At 39.6% G+C, this 17066-nt stretch overlaps 1 protein-coding gene across 1 annotated transcript; it reads right to left on the bottom strand.

Moving 5' to 3' along the window:
• Window positions 1–1470: 1470 nt before the first annotated feature.
• On the bottom strand, window positions 1471–4797 carry mycla (MYCL proto-oncogene, bHLH transcription factor a). The gene is made up of 3 exons (XM_052151575.1): window positions 4542–4797; window positions 3539–4122; window positions 1471–2539 (listed from the first exon to the last, which is right to left on the bottom strand). Exons 2-3 carry the CDS (start codon window positions 4098–4100, stop codon window positions 1986–1988), a joined length of 1116 nt encoding a protein of 371 aa, XP_052007535.1. The 5' UTR covers window positions 4101–4122; window positions 4542–4797; the 3' UTR covers window positions 1471–1985.
• Between the last annotated feature and the right edge of the window lie 12269 nt (window positions 4798–17066).

Below are 17066 nucleotides of genomic sequence, written 5' to 3'. Positions count from 1 at the left end.
AGTAGTGAATCACTGATCAAGACCAGTGGTTCTTAACCAAGCCACCAGGGCCCACTAGGGGGCCTCAACAAACTTCCAAGTGGGGGTCTCAAGGGGACTATATATAAAAAAACAATTTTTAAACTTACTCAAAATAAGTTCTATTATAACATTTAAATGCTGAAATTGAAAATCATTTTGTAGGCCTACAACATATAAACTCAGTTCCCAAAATGTCTAAAAATCACAAAATAAATCACAGTAAGCCTTTTAAACAATTGACACTCTGGACCTTTGAAAATTGCCTTGGACAATGGGGGGCCTCAGAATCAAAAAGGTTGAGGACCACTGATCTACAAGTGTTCAAATTCAGATATGCAGGAAAAGGCTGTGGCTGCTAGCGTCACTTCCTCTTTTTGCATCCCTTAATGCCCTTCTCCCACTTCTGTAGAAATGAACCACCACATCCTCACACTGTTCTACACCAGTACTGTAAAGAGCATCCTGACTGGCTGCAGCACCGCCCACAATTGCAAAGCCCTGCAAAGGGTGGTGCGAACTGCCAAACACATCATCGGAGGTGAGCTTCCCTCCCTCCAGGACATATACAAGAGGTGGAGTGTGAAAAAAGCTTGAAGGATCAGAGACTCAACCACCTGAGTCATGGGCTGCTCTCACTGCTACCATCAGGCAGGCAGTATCGCAGCATCAGGACCCGCGCCAGCCTACTACATGACAGCTTCCCCAAACCAATCAGACTTTTGAACACTTGATCACTCACGATCAATAATCAGCACTGCACTTTATTAATCTTATATCTCACACTGGACTGTCAAACATATTCTCACAACTACTCAGTGATACAACTACTGTGTATATATATATATTTTATACACTCTTTGTATTCTCTCGTGTGTATTGTTTACTGTAAATTTGTATATAATTGTGTTGTGCAAGTATGTGTACATTTGATATGTAAATTGTGTTGTGTAAATATGTTGTTTATTGTAATTGGTAGATACACTGTCATGACTGCTAGGTTGCTCGGAACTGCACAAGACTTTCACCTACTGTTGCACTTGTGTACATAGTAGTGAGACAATAAAGTGATTTGATCGATCTCTTTGGAACATACAACTAGAGCATGACTAAATCCATAGCAAATATAGCATGTATTATGAAACTTTTGTTATTCACCATTCCTTGTTGGTTACGTTACTCTGCAACCATATATTATTATTATACATATATCTCTTTAAGTGACAGTTTAACCTGATGTTCAGGATAATGTGGGGTAAATTTAATTTTTGAACTACCGGTCTTTTCAGTAAACATGCGCATTACTTCCCCTTTCAGTTGAGACATCAGTCATGGGAGCGGGATCTGCAAAGAAATCAACCCAGACAAGCATTTTGTTGCTGCTTTATTTGCAGTCAACCTGGTCAGAATGGAGAAATTATGGGGGAAACAGACCTGTTATTTTTAGATGCTTTATTCTTTAACAAAATAGATTCTCTTTGCAGTTCATGGAGTAGAGGAGAACATCCTCAGAATACAGTATTTACAGATCATGTTATGGACAAGACACTTCAGGTTTCCTACTATAGGCCCATCAGGAAAACCTGATACAAAATGTGTTAGAACACCTTGCAACAATCACATAATACCCTACACACCACCATGTGCTCACATACACACAACCCACCCTTCTTCCTATAGGAGGAAGATGTTTCAACCAATAATAGCTTCCACTTTTCCCATTCACTGAGGTTTACATGTCTTGCACAAAGTTCTGTGTCTTAAGTCTAAAGCCTCACCAAAAGCAAACACCTTGGCACACACATAGTACAGATCCCTTCTAGAATGGCAAAATTCAGTGTGGGCTTCATAGGTCTCCCTGCAGGTAGTGACTTGAGTCAATTTTAGTCACAAAATGATATTAGAGTTCTCATTCATAATGAGCTTTAGAAACATTAAAGACGCTTTTGAGTTAAAGTGAATGTTTTTCAGGAGTTCTGCAATACGCTGATCCTGCGGAGAAGCTGTTGTTGTTTTGCTTTCAGTTTCCTTCTCTCCTGAGCCTGACGACGCTGACACTCATGCAGCTGCTGCAAATAATCTGTTGCACGTGTCAGAATTGCCACCTTTGAAGTCTTTGACGTTCCGGACAGACCTGGAATCTCCTGTCGGAGTACTTGGAACCTGGAGCGAAGGTCATCCCTCCTCTTCCTCTCCAAGAAATTCCGGCGCTGTTCGCTGAAGTCTTCAGAGTCCGAGGTGGCAGGTGAGGAGAGTGGAGACGAAGGAGATGAAGGCTCCAGACATGGGCGTTTCCTCACAGACTCCACTTCATCAAAGTCATCCTCAGGTTCTGTGTCAGGGGAGGGGGCAGCGTAATTGTGCTGCTGCCGATGTAGAGACACATGGAAGCGTTTGGGACACGGTCCAAATGGATCCGCACTCACAGTGATTGTCACTGGAGTCCGACGGTTTGGAGGGCGACCACGCTTCGGTCGGTTGTCCACAGTCACCACGTCAATTTCATCTTTATCCTCATCATCTGTACATTAAGCAGAGCACACAACATTTCAATCTGAGAAACATTCCTTTCCAACACAGCACACTTTATCAATAAGTGAAAACCTAGTACTGGTCTGAGTGGTAGACAGCCAGAGGACAGAAACTTCAAACCTGCAATCATTGTGCAACGATTAACTGATGCATGACAGCTGTTTACATATTTGAACAAGGTGAATTTGGTCTGTCGGTGTTGAATTTTATGCAGTTCTTAGTAAAGAAAGTTCCATTCCAAGTCTCCTATAATGTGACATGAGGAAATACATTTTCCTAGTTCAAGGGTAAAGAGCATATTCGCACAGATTTTGAATAAAATTTCACCATTAAAAAAAAAAAAAATTTACACAGTGGGGAAAAATTATTAGTTACCTGGTATCTTTACTACATACTATTAAAAATTACAATACATTAACAAAACATTACACGTAATCTAACAGCAAATTTGTTTTTAGATTTAACAAGTATTTCACCTTTTAGAGATAAAAATGTATAAACAAGAGAATATGTACTTTACACTGAAAAATGAAGTCAGTCATTTTAATGGGAAAACAAAGTAAAACATTATAGTAAAAACTATTGGTTTACTGGTCGTTACCTTAACACATACAGTTTTGGGGGGCAAGAAGTAAAAAGGTATTTTTGTTTTTATTATTGTTTAACAAGAGAATGCACATACATTTTACAGTGATTTATGGTCCAAGAACACAAAACAATTGAATTAGATTTTATGGAAATAGCTCTATATATCCAAGTTATTTACATTAGGGTGTTGTTACATTTTGTGTTTGTTAGGTAATGTTTACTGCATAATTTTAGTGTCACGTGTTACCCTGATGGCTTTGCGTTTTGGCATTGCCCGATTAACGCAAAGCCAATACAGCAGACAAATTGCCAAAAATCACTGGCTCAGCAATATTATTAGTGCACTTCAACTCTCAGTATTAGTGCTGGAAAGTAAATCACATCTAACCCAGTCTCTTACCGGATGAATCCGAGCGACTCTCAGAACCGGAAGACCCTGCAGCCCCTTTCTTGCTAAGCGGGACAGGGAGCTCGAGGACCGCTGCGGGGTTTACGCACTGTGCCGCCTGGGAGCCGGGCGTGCCCGGTGCGGCACGGATAAACTTCTGTGTGGTCAAGGCTGCGTGTAATGAGGTAGAGGTCTGAAACTGAGCCATCACCGGTGCTCGCTCGCCGTGAGACACTTTGTCCAGCCGGTGACTAGTGGAAAACCCGCTCCACATACAGTCTTTGATAACGATAGATCCGAGATTTCCAAAAACGTCCAGAGGGTCGAACTTGTGCAACCCCTCGTACTCTTCGTCACATGTTAATACCTTCGGCGGCGCCGGTAACGACAGTAACCAGTCCCCATCCAACGTCCTTGAGGGCGACATGGGTGGGGTGGGAAGCAGCTCAAATTTCTTCCATATGTCCTCGCTCGGAGCAGAAGACTTAAAAAAATCTTCCTCTGTTTCCATCTCGTCGTAAAAGTAGTGCTCCATCTCCCAGCTGTACAGCGTTGGAGTGTTGCCTCCAGGCATTGCTGCAGAACTTCTAGAGTATCTGCGAAGACAACGGGAACAGGTAATTAGACCAAACGAGGACTGCGCACGTGGACAACTGCAGAGATTCACAAAGCCACTCAGCCTCAAAACAAACAAAGTAACAACCCAACAAACCATTTTTTGGTCCTCAGGACGTTAGTTTGTTACAAAAACATAAATAGAACGTTCCCGTAACATTCGGTTTGCTGGGAGCAGCAGGAAACAATGTAATTATTCACTGTTGGTCTCTTAAAAAAATGGGTTGTTCTGCTTGAGAACGGAGTTTTATTATTCACTTAAATATTACAGGCACTTTGAACCAACATGTTCGCTTACAGGATCCAGGAAATGTTCAACAATCCTAACAAAAGTCCACGGGTTAATACCAAAGTGAATTTAATTCATGCTCAACAGCCTTCCTAAGTAAAATGCACTTACCGATTGCTGCATGGGATCACAGACCAGCGAAGTCCATGGAGAGCCGCGCAACTTAGAACAAAGAAGCGTAGAATCCGGTTATGGGAGCAGCAAAAACTCCGTTACACGCGCGCTCAATGAACAAAAGCTCGCGCCACTGCAACCGCCTTTGTGTTACGTCCGTTTAACCCGAAAAGTTTTGTTTGTTGTCCTTGCGTAAATAAAGTGGGTGTCCTGTTACAACAGCAGCAACGATATATTCGCGTGGTGCAGTGTAGCCGCGCCCTCCCCCAGGCCGCTGCCGGTAAGAGTGATTTCGCGCCAGATTTGCGTCTTTGTGTGCGCGAGTGCATCGTGGACCCACCCACCCGAGTTTCAGGGCGGGGAGAGCGTGTGTGAACTGTCGCTTTGTGAACGTGAAAGCAAATTTGCGTCACTTAAATTCCTTTTGAATGAAAATAGATCATGATTGAGCTGATTTAATTATCTTTTGATGCATTTAATTATCTTCTGATGATTCAACTAATCAATATACGTTGTGTTTGGTGAGGAAAACAACGCGTAAGACGCAAGCGCCTACCATTTGTAATGTTTTTAATTGGTATGATTCAAAACACACTAAATTTGCAGTTGCAGCTTTTTTTCAGACAACGAAGAACAGCAAATAAAACAATTAGTACTAAATAAAATTTCCATAAATTGATATTTTAAAACGATATGTTATAAAGGATGAAAATCAATAAAACAACAACAAGGAAAGCTACTACACAGTGAAATTTGGAGTGTAGCCTACTTCGAAGGAATGTTCCGGTTTCTATACAAGTTAATCTCAATCATCAGCATGTTTGGCATAACGTTAATTTCAACAAAAAATAATTAAAAAAAATAAATCATATAGACTCGAACCTCTCTTATTTTAAAAGAGCAACATTTGCAGTTACAGAAAAGCACGTCCATGTAAGTGAATGGGGACAGCGCATAAACATGAAAATAAACATGAGACTTGTTAACATGATTTTAGTGTGATAAAATAGATTATTTACCTTATCTGTGCAAGTCATTTCCAATATTACAACTTCGCTGTTATGGCAATGAACCCCTGTAACCTGGAATTGGATATCATTTTATCACACTACAATCTATACATAACTATACATAGCCTGTATAATTGCTACATCATTCTGTAACACTATTGAAAAAGTATTTTAGAGTTTATGCACTGGCCCCATTCACTTCCTTTGTAAGTGCCTTACTGTGACTGCCTTTATACATTTTTGTGGTAATCAACATTATGCCATAAATGCTGTTCAGTGATTTTAACTTGAATTGAACCTGGAATATTTTTCCTTTAAGTTTGTTGAAAAACTTGTCATGGATTTCTTTGTAATACAGAATTTGATCAGGAAATCCATCTCTGCCAGTTTTGCTCTGATTTAAGTTTGAAGTTCTCCAGGGAACCATGTTGTGCAAGTTTTTTGTTTCAATGTTGGATTCTGCACACACATGGGAAGTTTGCGGTCTAGTATACAGACATCACAGTCTGTCCATTCACCCCCATCACTCCAAGCTGAGGGCAAAGTGTGAATGTTAATCGAGTGGGATCTGTTGCTTGACCTTACAGGGCATAACGCATCAGTGCAAATGACCAAAGCAGGTACAGCACTGACCATAGCGGACAACCGTATTAAAGCAGAAAAAACATACAGAGTTTAGGTCCATCATCTCATATTACATTAAAATGTTCACTTTATTTACAGGCATATAAAATATCTGTACAGTTGAGTAGCAGATGTGAGAGTTTAAGTGGTAGAGTCCCAGAGTAACAGTAAAACGTGTCAGTGCAATAAGATAAATACGTTTTCTTCTCAAAATACATTAATGGGTCAGGATAATGTAGGAAAGACCAAGAGAAAGTTTCCAGTAAAAGCATTACACAGAAACATTACTAATGAAAGATCACTGAACAATGTTTCTCTTTAGTTCTGTTTCTATGTGTGTGTGTGTGTGTGTGTGTGTGTGTGTGTGTGTGTGTGTGTGTGTGTGTGTGTGTCTGCATGTAGTCTACAGCTAAGATGGAAACTGTATGTATTACATTAACTTAAAATCCCCCTACACACATAGAGGAAAGGTGTAGAAATTGGAGTCACAGCTCTGGAACAGTGTATAAATTACTGTCCTTGCCGGTAGGTCTATATTTCTTATGAAACTGTGATCTGTTAAAGGGATATATTCTTCTAAAAATCTTTGTTTGTGTTCAGCAGAAGAAAGAAAGTCATAGACATCAGGGATGGCATGAAGGTAGGTAAATTATGAGAGAATATTTTCTTTTTTAGGTAAACTATCCCTTTAACAGTAAATTATACACTGTTCCAGAGCTGTGACTCTATCACTTAAAATATTTTATTTATATATTGTTTCTTACACACACCTTTCATATCACTTTGACGATATGGATTTAACCACTGAGGATTAACCACTATTACTTTAATGCTGCTTTTATGTGATTTTTGGAGCTTCAAAGGACTGGTCACTATTCACGTGCATTGAAAGGACCTATAGAGCTGAGATATTCTTCTACAAATCCCTGTTTTTGTTCTGCAGAAGAAAGAAAGTCATACACATCTGGGATGGCAGGAGGCTGAGGTTTTGGTGAACTATTCCTTTAAGTACATATTAATTGATTAAACGTCAAAGCGTGGGACACACATGCTATGCTGTTTTAACTGTACTGGACATCTGTTGTCTGAGGTTGGGCAGTCAAAATATTCAGTCAAGTAATTAAAAAGATTATAATGGGCAGTACTTACACACAAAGGACTGCCGCTGCAAAGTCACTACTAAACCGTGAAAGCGCACATCCATGCTCAATTCACTCTGCGTTTGGGCGCCTCCTACCACAAAATGGAGACATAACACTTCCTAGCCAATCACTAGCTTTCAAGAAAGAAACAAAAGAATGTTTTTTTCCTCCGTTTCATCCATCCCCCATTTTTCCCCTGCAGGGAAAATGTTTTCCTCCTTTGTATTCAGACACTTGCATAATACACTAACATTTATATTTAGATGCAAGTAATATAAAATACTGTGAATGTAAATGTCTTATTTTAAACAATATTTAAAATGTGATTTTCTTTCATTTTCGTGTTCTTTTCAAATTTGGAATTATTTTAAATGTATTATTATTTTTGTTTATATCTATAAATGAAAATTGATTTACAGTTAACCATGGTTATTTATTTTCCCATCTGTGGGTATTTAAACTCTAAACTCAACCAGCTCTGAGCATCACCACAACCAACCAACACAAAAGCAATCACCCTAAGACATGCCGATAGTATACAAATCCCCCAATCCTCCTTTTCCACCAATTCCTCTCTTCTTTACCCCACCACACCACCATCCCCCTCCAGAGACTAACACTTCCACTGTCTTTGTTAAGGCAACAGATTAGCCTCTAACAAAGGGTTAAGGGACGGTTAGTGCTGCAGGCAAGCCGTTCAGTGTGGTGGATGCTGGTGTTTCTCTACACAGTCACAGACTCATATGCGCATATGGAGAAAGGATGGGGACTTCATACCTTTCGTCAGTTATTATCATTCACATTTATCTACACACACTCTTGCTCTAAATATGACTTGAAAGAATGGCAAACATCTTCATTATGTTAATGTGTGAAATTAATAGTTGTACACAAACAGCAATTTACTGTCTATATGCACAATGCTAATGAGAGAACAAACATGCACAGAAACAAAAAGCCTAGTTTGTTTCAGAATCAGAGATAAAGTAAACCAGTTAACAAGTAAAATAAATAAATAAAATGAACAAGCTTTGGTAGTTTGGAGGAAAAGAAAAAAAAAACAAAAAAAAACAACAGCTATCCTCAGGTCACAGTCCCTCTCTCATCTGACGATATGTGTTTAAGAATAGTCTGAGGTTTGGAAGAACCCTTGTTCATGCTCTCAATCCCCTCACTTGCCTGTAACCTCTTTGACCCCTGGCAGTCTTGTAGAGAGATTGGGGTTCAGAGACCACACTAAGCAGGGAGATTTGTTTTGTGAGGATTCTGAAAGATGAGTTTGAGCTGTGTGCATGGTGCAAGTTCTCAACCTTGTTATTTGCAGTGGCACTTCTTTGTTGTATTCATTCTTAGGAAGAATGCCTCATTAAGCTTGAATATGCATAAACTCTGTTATGAGGAAAAATCATAGCAATTACATAATGTTTTATTAGCAAGAAGTACAAAAATATTGAATATATAATGTGGATAATGTGAATAATGTGGCATGGTGTAATAATATTTGCTAGTTAAAAATGATTCAAGCCATTTCTACACTGATTTACAACCCTAAATAATTTAGATTATAACAGATGTTGTTCAGATGTAAAAAGAAACATGTCTTGGGTTATTTATTTTTTTCAGTTATAATGTGTCATTTATTGCAAGGTCTGTGAACTAATTACCTTAAGGACTGACTACACAAGACTAGGCACACAGAGACTGCGAGATACTACCAACATGTATTACATACTTAAAATGGGGTGAAATTATGTAGAACTTGACAGTTAGGATTGGTAAATAACTATTAATTCTTTACAAGGCTGTGACCACATATTTAGGATTAAAGGCAATTTGGTTGGCCACTTATTTGAGTATCACCCAGTGTCTATGGTTGTCACCGCAATGGAACCCAGGGTCTGATGTTGTGAAAACATGCTTTTAACATTTAGCAGTAACTTTTTCAAATGAAATTATAGAATAAAAAATATTGAAGTTGTCTGGCACAAATGGCATTGTTACATGAGAATTAGCAGAGTATACAGACAAAGTGATCTAGAGATTGCAAAATTGTCATGTAAATGACATGATATTTCATTCCTCTTTAGATGATGAGATAGATCTCTCTAAACATGAGAGAGGTGGAACTGTAACGTTATATTTCTCATTTCACAATATCTAATTAAACCAAGTACCTTAATCTTCTGTGGAGTAGACCATTTAGTAATTTGCTGCTTTTCAAAATTTTTACACAACAGCATTTAGCTCTAGTTCAGTTAATAAAAACAAATAAAACAATTCTGATAACCGACCGCTGAACCTTCTCCCTTTTTTCTGTCTCTGAATCAGTAACTGGTTTTAGGATTTGCAGAGACAGTTGTTTAAAATATGGTCAGTTATACTGTGTTTTGATATTCATACACCTTTACATCAAATACTAGTATAGCAGCATCATTTATCAGTTTGGTTGCTAGGAGACATCTCTGGTGACAATAACTGCTAAGCTAGCGGAAAATAGCATTTTTGTTACCTTGTACATCATCAAAGTGTTCCTAGTAAGTCAGTCCACTGGTGACCATCTTTGGAAGGCTCTTGGGAAGCTATTTCAAGTCAAGAAAGTGCAGCTCCTATCTACTTGAATGGTGGAACACCAAAATCTCAAAAACTGTTGGTCAGAATTAAGATAAAATAACCTATTTCTAATCAGCAGTAAAATCTGACAACACTGGTATGATAAATTGTGCTTCCTAACATCAGATTACATTAAAAAACGCAATTTTCCCAGCTTGTATATTGAATGCACATGCGAGTTCTCAAGTTGATTGACAGACAATATCTCATGTTTCACCTGTAAGGCGGGACTTCTTTTCTACATCCGTTGACTGTTGGGTGTTCCAATTTTACCCATTTATTTTAATAGAAGTGAAGTTCTTTCTTTCTTTCTTTTTATTATTGCCAAAACAAATTATACAACAGTATACACAAATATACATGTTTATACACAAAAACAGTGAGTAGTACTTTGTAAAACTCATACTTAATGGGGGGTGACCCATGTCCTCCTCCAACCCTGTTGGTTGTGATGTGTAATCAGTCCATTAAAACCATGGTGGTACAGATCAGATTTCAAAGTGCTTCACAATTCCACATGTGAGCGACTGCTGTAAGTCCTCATGTTGAAAATACTGTCCACAGATGAAAGAGGTTCATCTTTTAATAACAAAATTATCTCCTTCTAATTTAATTGCCTGAATACACCGAGCTTGTACAATGTTCGGCAACTTTTGGAAATTCATTGAAAAACACACCCACATTTTTTTTTTAATTTGTAATTTTTTTTTATTCCTGCAAATATAAATACACTGTAGTGGCACTGGTTATAACTGTTCTTTCTGATCGCCACCATAATATACCCAACTATGACGACTTCCACTTCGCAAATGCGTAAGTGTGAAAAGGGTCCAGTGGCCCATCTCTGAGAGCAGGAAGTGTCTGCCAATGTCTGTCGAAAGAGTAGGAGGAACCTCCTCCTGCTCAGCCACCAATCATTAGCGTACAAACAGTGACAGCAGCTAATCACTAAACTTTGAGTTTGTTTTTATTAAATAATTCGAACAAATTTCTTGAATCGTATGTTAAATAAATGTCTATGGACAACATAATGCTGTCATCCTTCATTTAGACAGTAGGTATAGTAGACTATTCCTATTGTGTATGATATAAACAACATAATAAGAATTACAAAGCATTTCAGACAAATATGAATATATGTTATGGCCTGAGAAAGACATGCAATGGTGATGAGAGGCAAATGTCTAGAAATGTTTTTTGATGATTGAGAACCATGCTTATGGTTTTGATTTAGGTTTAGTTCACTGTACACTTAAGCATAATATTACTGCCCCAAAAGGCAAAAGCAGTAGTATTTTGAAAATTGTAAGTTATTACCAAAATAACAGGCCTATATCTGTCTTGTTAAAAGACAGTGTTGGCTCAACTATGCTCAGATTCAGGGAAAACAAATCTAGTTTTATAATCCATTGTAAATACTTCAGTGTTGGTGTATAAGCGCCAGAAAAACTTGTCACAGTCTGGCCTGGCTGTGTCCTCCGGAGTTCGCATAAAAGCAAGTAGGACAAAGCAGCCTTCGTTCACAGGAATTCGGAGGATGCATGAGGTGTATCCTTCATAGGCACTCACAACCCACAATTTAACAGAAATGTCTAAAAAAAATTATAATGCTAATTTGCCTGTAAATATGACATTCAAACGCAAGTAATGTTAATTCCAAGTTGAATTACATCAGTAGATGGGTGCAGAGTATGTATTATTATATTAATATATACTTTAAATTACTAGACTAAAAGTACACCTGTAAAATCTATTTTCTTTTATCTTTACATCTTTATAACTCTCCTAAAATGTACCTCATACATTCCCTTCTAAAGGGACTTTGTTACCTTCTCACTGGAAGCACTCCCTTTTTAAAGAGTGGGGTGCTGTCATAGCAACCATGTTCTGTTCCGTTTCCGTTTGTCCTACGAAGGTCGTCTCTTTTAAACGAGATTTGTTAAAAGGAGGACGCTATATTGCAGCCTTCAAAGGACGCGTCCTACATAGCACGCAGCCTTCGAAACAAGACACAGCGTATCACATCTGAATGCGTTTCCTGTGTTTACCTTGTCTCTTACGCCCTCTTGTGTCTTACAGGTGCCACGTTGAGATTGCCAGCTTCAGTTTCCTTAGCAACGTTATTCCAATCAGACAATTATCTGTGGCACCTGTTTCCCCAATTATCTCTCCCAATATCAGCTTCCTTTGTCTCTAGTCCTGTGCTGGTCTGACCGGACAGCGAGCATTGACTGGAAGCGGAAGGAACTTCCTGTTTGGAACAGCGTGCTTGACAGTGTCAGCGAGGCGGGTAAAAATGTGTAGAGACAATCCGAGCCAGGGATTGGCAACACTGGGTTGTGACTGGAGCAGAGATGATGGGTAATGAACTAGAATTGGGAGAAGATCAAGAGATGGAAGATGAAGGGAGTGGATATATGAAAATAGGTAGCAGTAGTTATAGCTCTTGGATTGGGTTCGATCAGGGATGCTGGCAGCGGTTCACACGACTCAGAATGCGCGGATGATCGCCTACATTCCCTGTTTCATTTGTTTATTTTTGCTTTCAGAACAACACGTAATGCAATACGAAAAACACCAATATTAATCCTTGAGATATACAATCCATACAGGTAGGCCCTACCGTACTTAATCCGTGGGCATTCAAAATTACATGAAACTATTTAAAGAGAAAACATAAACCAACATGGTGGGGTTAAAAATCTGAGTCTATTCAAAATATAAATTAAATCTGGAAATAAAGTTTTAGGATTTTGCAGGTGCGATTAACTGAAAAGGGCTAGTTGATCGGCTTGTGATGCACGAGTGACTTGCACGTGCAGTGCGAGTCTCCTAACATTTTAATAGTGTTAAACAGGGCTGGATTGGTAGTCTGGCATACCGGGCATTTTCCCGGTGGGCCGACGCACATTGATGTCGATCAGGGGTGGACTGGCCATTGGAAGAACCGAGCCTGCAGCGAAACGGGCGAATGGACAGCGATAAGGTGAAATGTGTCATGAGCTGCCGTGTTATGCAGAACTGGTCACAAAACGGTGCCGCAATATGCAGAAAAGTACAATATTAGTTTCAAGTTCAATATTAGATGAAAATAAATGGACGAAAGGAGCGATTACAGGAGTTCCGGCTGAAATGTCGAAAGATACCATAAAAAAATCTGACAAGAGCTAAAGTGATTGAGGTAAGAAGGTTGAAGTTTAAAAAAAAAATGGATAGCTTTTCGGTGATTGTACGTTTTGAAGAGGACACAATACCTGAAAGAGTGTTTTTGGGATTCATCAGCTTTATGGTTAGAACTTATATTCCTCCACCTATTAGCTGCTTTAAATGGCAAAAGTTTGGACATGTGGCTGCTGTGTGCAAGGGAAAGGAATGATGTGCAAGATGCGGAGAACATGAGTATGGGAAATATTAAGTTGTAGAAGCAAAATGCTGTAATTGTGGTGGGAACCATAGTGCTGGTTCTGGTGGATGTCAGGTAAGGAATGAAGCAGAAAAAGTGCATGGTGTCAAGATAATGCATGCGGAAGCAGTCAAATGGGTGGATCATTAAAATACTTAGAAAATAGAAAAACTAGAGAACATGAGTAGGAATGGAGATGAAACGAATAAAAGTATATTGAATGTTGATAACATTCAAGTGTCTTTTGTTGCATTTATGGCAAAAGTAATAAATTGCTCCGCTCAAACAGAAATCAGGACGGAGAGGATTAAGATAATATTTAGAGCAGCGGAAAGATATTTGGGTTTTGAAAGAATCTTAATGGCGCAAGTAAATGAGAAGATAAAGATGCAAAATTCTCAGCCAGCAGGTGGTGGCACATAATGGTACTACTAATAATACAATGGAATGCAAGAAGCTTAATATCAAATGTTTTCGAATTCAAGAAATGTATAGATAATTTAGATAATAAACCACTCATATGTATTCAAGTAACATGGCCTAAACCTAATATAAATTTAATTATAAGTTATTCAACTATAAGAAGAGATAGATGTATAGGAAATGGTGGAGGGTATTCTCAACCTTTAAGAATGAAACAGGATATAGTAATAGATGTAAATAAAGAATATTAATCAGTGGTGATAGAAATATGGGAAGGAGCACAGAGTACTAAAATAATAAATTACTATAATCCGTGTAATATGTTTGTGAAAATGCATACAAATCAGAATGTTTTAGAAAACGTGAGAAAGAATAAAGATAGTAAGAGAAAATCCAGATAATTTCAAAGACAGAGCTCCCAATGGTAGTAACTTGGATGACGAATTTTCTAAGCAGGCACTAGATAGGGTAAGAAATACTTATCCAAGCATAGACGAGATATGTTATGAAATGATAAAACATTTAACAGATCAAGCACTGAAAATAAACCTTCAGCTCTTCAATAAAATATGGAAGCAGGGCAGGGGTGGACTGGGAAGATGAATCAGCCTGATTTATCTTGACCCGATTGAAATACAGAGATAATACTTGTGAAAGAGTCCACCGCAGAATGGAAGGAGGACACAGGGAAACGGGCTTCTCCTGGCACAGGTTAGATTTTTAATTGGCAACTTTATCGCTTGCAGCTTGACAAAACTCATTAGCTTCACGGGCATGTCGTTTCACAAACTCATTAGCTTCACAGATACAAACACACACATAAACTCATCAGCTTCCCAGACACTATGGACTTCCTTGTGCCAGGCTCTCTCTCCCTGCTGATGGCATGGATGCTTATATGCCACTCTCCCGATGCTCACTGGAATGAGAGACATGTGTTAGACATAATTTAGCTCAGCTGCAAGCCCTTACCGCTTTCTCCCAGACGCTTTTCCACGCCCCCACTGCGACATATCCCCACCGCCCAACTCCGGCCGGGGAGAAATCTGGCCTGTCTAACACATCAAGCACGCCCCGCGGGCACCGCCCATACAGCAGCTCGAATGGGAAAACCCAGAGGAGGCTTGCGGGACCACTTGTACTGCGAATTACAGAGCACTTTGTCCCAATTTCCTGCATCCTCATGCACAAACTTACAAACCATGTTTTGTTTTTACCATCTGTTTGTGGATGGTAAAAGCTGGTATGAATTATTTAATGCCCAATAATTAGTAAAGCTTGCGTAGTGTCCATGACATAAAGGTTGAACCCCGATTGGTGAGGATTTCTTTTGGAATCCTCACCCGGGAGATTATTTTACTTCTGGATATCACGTTGCATAGTCCATTAGGACAAATACAAAGCGACGTCCACGTGCTGACTGCTCTAATGGCCCGATGAGGTCTATGCCAATTCTCTCGAAGGGGACCTCGATCAGCAGAAGGGGGTTCAATGGTGCTTTTGGGGTGGCCGGCGGTTTCACCAGCTGACGTTCACGGCAAGGCGGACATCACCGCCAATACCCGGCAAATAGAAACGGGCTATTATACATTTCAGTGTTTGTCTTTCCCCTTGATGACCCACCATGGGATTATAATGAGCTGCCTGGAACACCATTTCCTGACATCTCCATGGTATTAAGACCTGGGTTGTATCTTCCTTTGTTTGAGCATCCTGCGTCACTCTATACAACCGTTCATTTATATTGCAAAATGGGGATAAAAGTTCGACATTCGGCCGGAATTATTGACCATCGATCACTATCACTTTGTTGAAGTCATGATTGAGGGTTTTGTCCCGCAACTGCTCCAAAGGGAAATCGACTTCGGGAACTCCCCGGAGGATGGGAGGGGCTGTCATCCTGACATAGAGCTGACAAAGAAGGCCCCGGCTCCACCTCCCCTGCTAGAGCATCGCACATTTCACATCTCATCGCTCTTATGCAGGACCCATCAACGCATATTCCCTTTAACACATTTCTGAATTGAGTGAGTCTGTTTGCTATTGGCGCTTCGGTCGGTTCAAGTACTTTACTAATTCTGTTTTCAGTTTGCCTTTTCTCCATCAAGAGAGTTTTTGTTTGCATTTTGTCTTTTGCTTACTAAAGCTTACACTTTGCCTCATCTCTGTAACTGGGTCCTACTTCCCTTAGACTACTGTGACAACTAGTGTGCAGCCATCTTGAAAATTTAGTCTCAGATCTTCCGTTCTAATGGTTCTATGTAGATATCTATGGTGCTGATGTCAAAGTGTTATTATCTAGTGAAATGGATGTACAGGTGTAAAGCTCGTCTTTAAGGCGGGAAGGAGGACACTGGGAACAGGGCTTCCAAACAGGGGTAAGGCTTTAATTGACACACACAGCAGTGCTCAACAACCATAAACTTCTTTAACTGAAACGTCTTCCTCTCATGTAGCGTATGTCAACACTGGACTGACGTGTCGCACTCTCCCCCGAGGCTCTGTGGCTGCTGCCTATTTATGCTGCTCTCCCCAGGCTTACTGAAATTAGACACAGGTGTTAGACATAATCTAGCTCAGGTGTAAGCGCCCTTACCGCTTTCTCTCCCGGATGGGCGCTTGACCACGCCCCCGCTGCCACAACAGGTTATCATTGTCAAAAGCTATCATGAGTATTTTGATGTGTTCAGGGGATGTCATAACTGGAATTAGAGCAGGATATTTTAAAACGAGAGTAATTCTTAAATACATAAGATCATGCCTTCTAGCTGTAGACGGACCGATGTGCCACTGTGCTCTTTAAACTCCAAGAGACAACACAAAGTCACCTCTGACCATCTTCTCATGTCATTCACCCATCATGTAGTGTATGTTATGTACTCGAGTAGTTATGATAAGCTTTTTTTTTCTGTTTTGTTTTTTTGAGAAGGGTATAGCTGCAGCCATTGCATTGAAAAGGGGCATGAGTTCCAAATTACCATTAGTGATATAAGGAGACCCTAACCCTTTCCCTAACCTTATAGTGATGTCCAGGTTGAACTAGTTCACCAAATCGGAATTAATTGTTTGAAACCGTTTGTGTCTCGAGTCTACACTGATCCACGAGTTATTCTATCTTAACCTGTTTCTTGGATGTGCCTGACATTCCGAATCGATATGAGCTGATAACCGGGAGTAATATGATCCTAGAACTGGTGATATCTGCTTTTGCCAACTCTTCTTAACAATTAACCGCTCCAACTAGTTCAGAAATCGGACTGAACGCTCTGGTTGCAACAGCTCTCGAGTCAACAGTACAATGAGTCGCTCG

The sequence above is a fragment of the Xyrauchen texanus genome, chromosome 20 (assembly GCF_025860055.1).
Source record: "Xyrauchen texanus isolate HMW12.3.18 chromosome 20, RBS_HiC_50CHRs, whole genome shotgun sequence".
In the NCBI taxonomy this organism is placed as follows: Eukaryota; Metazoa; Chordata; class Actinopteri; order Cypriniformes; family Catostomidae; genus Xyrauchen; species Xyrauchen texanus.
Note: the sequence above shows the minus strand (reverse complement) of the source record. Positions and strands in the feature narration are given on the sequence as shown.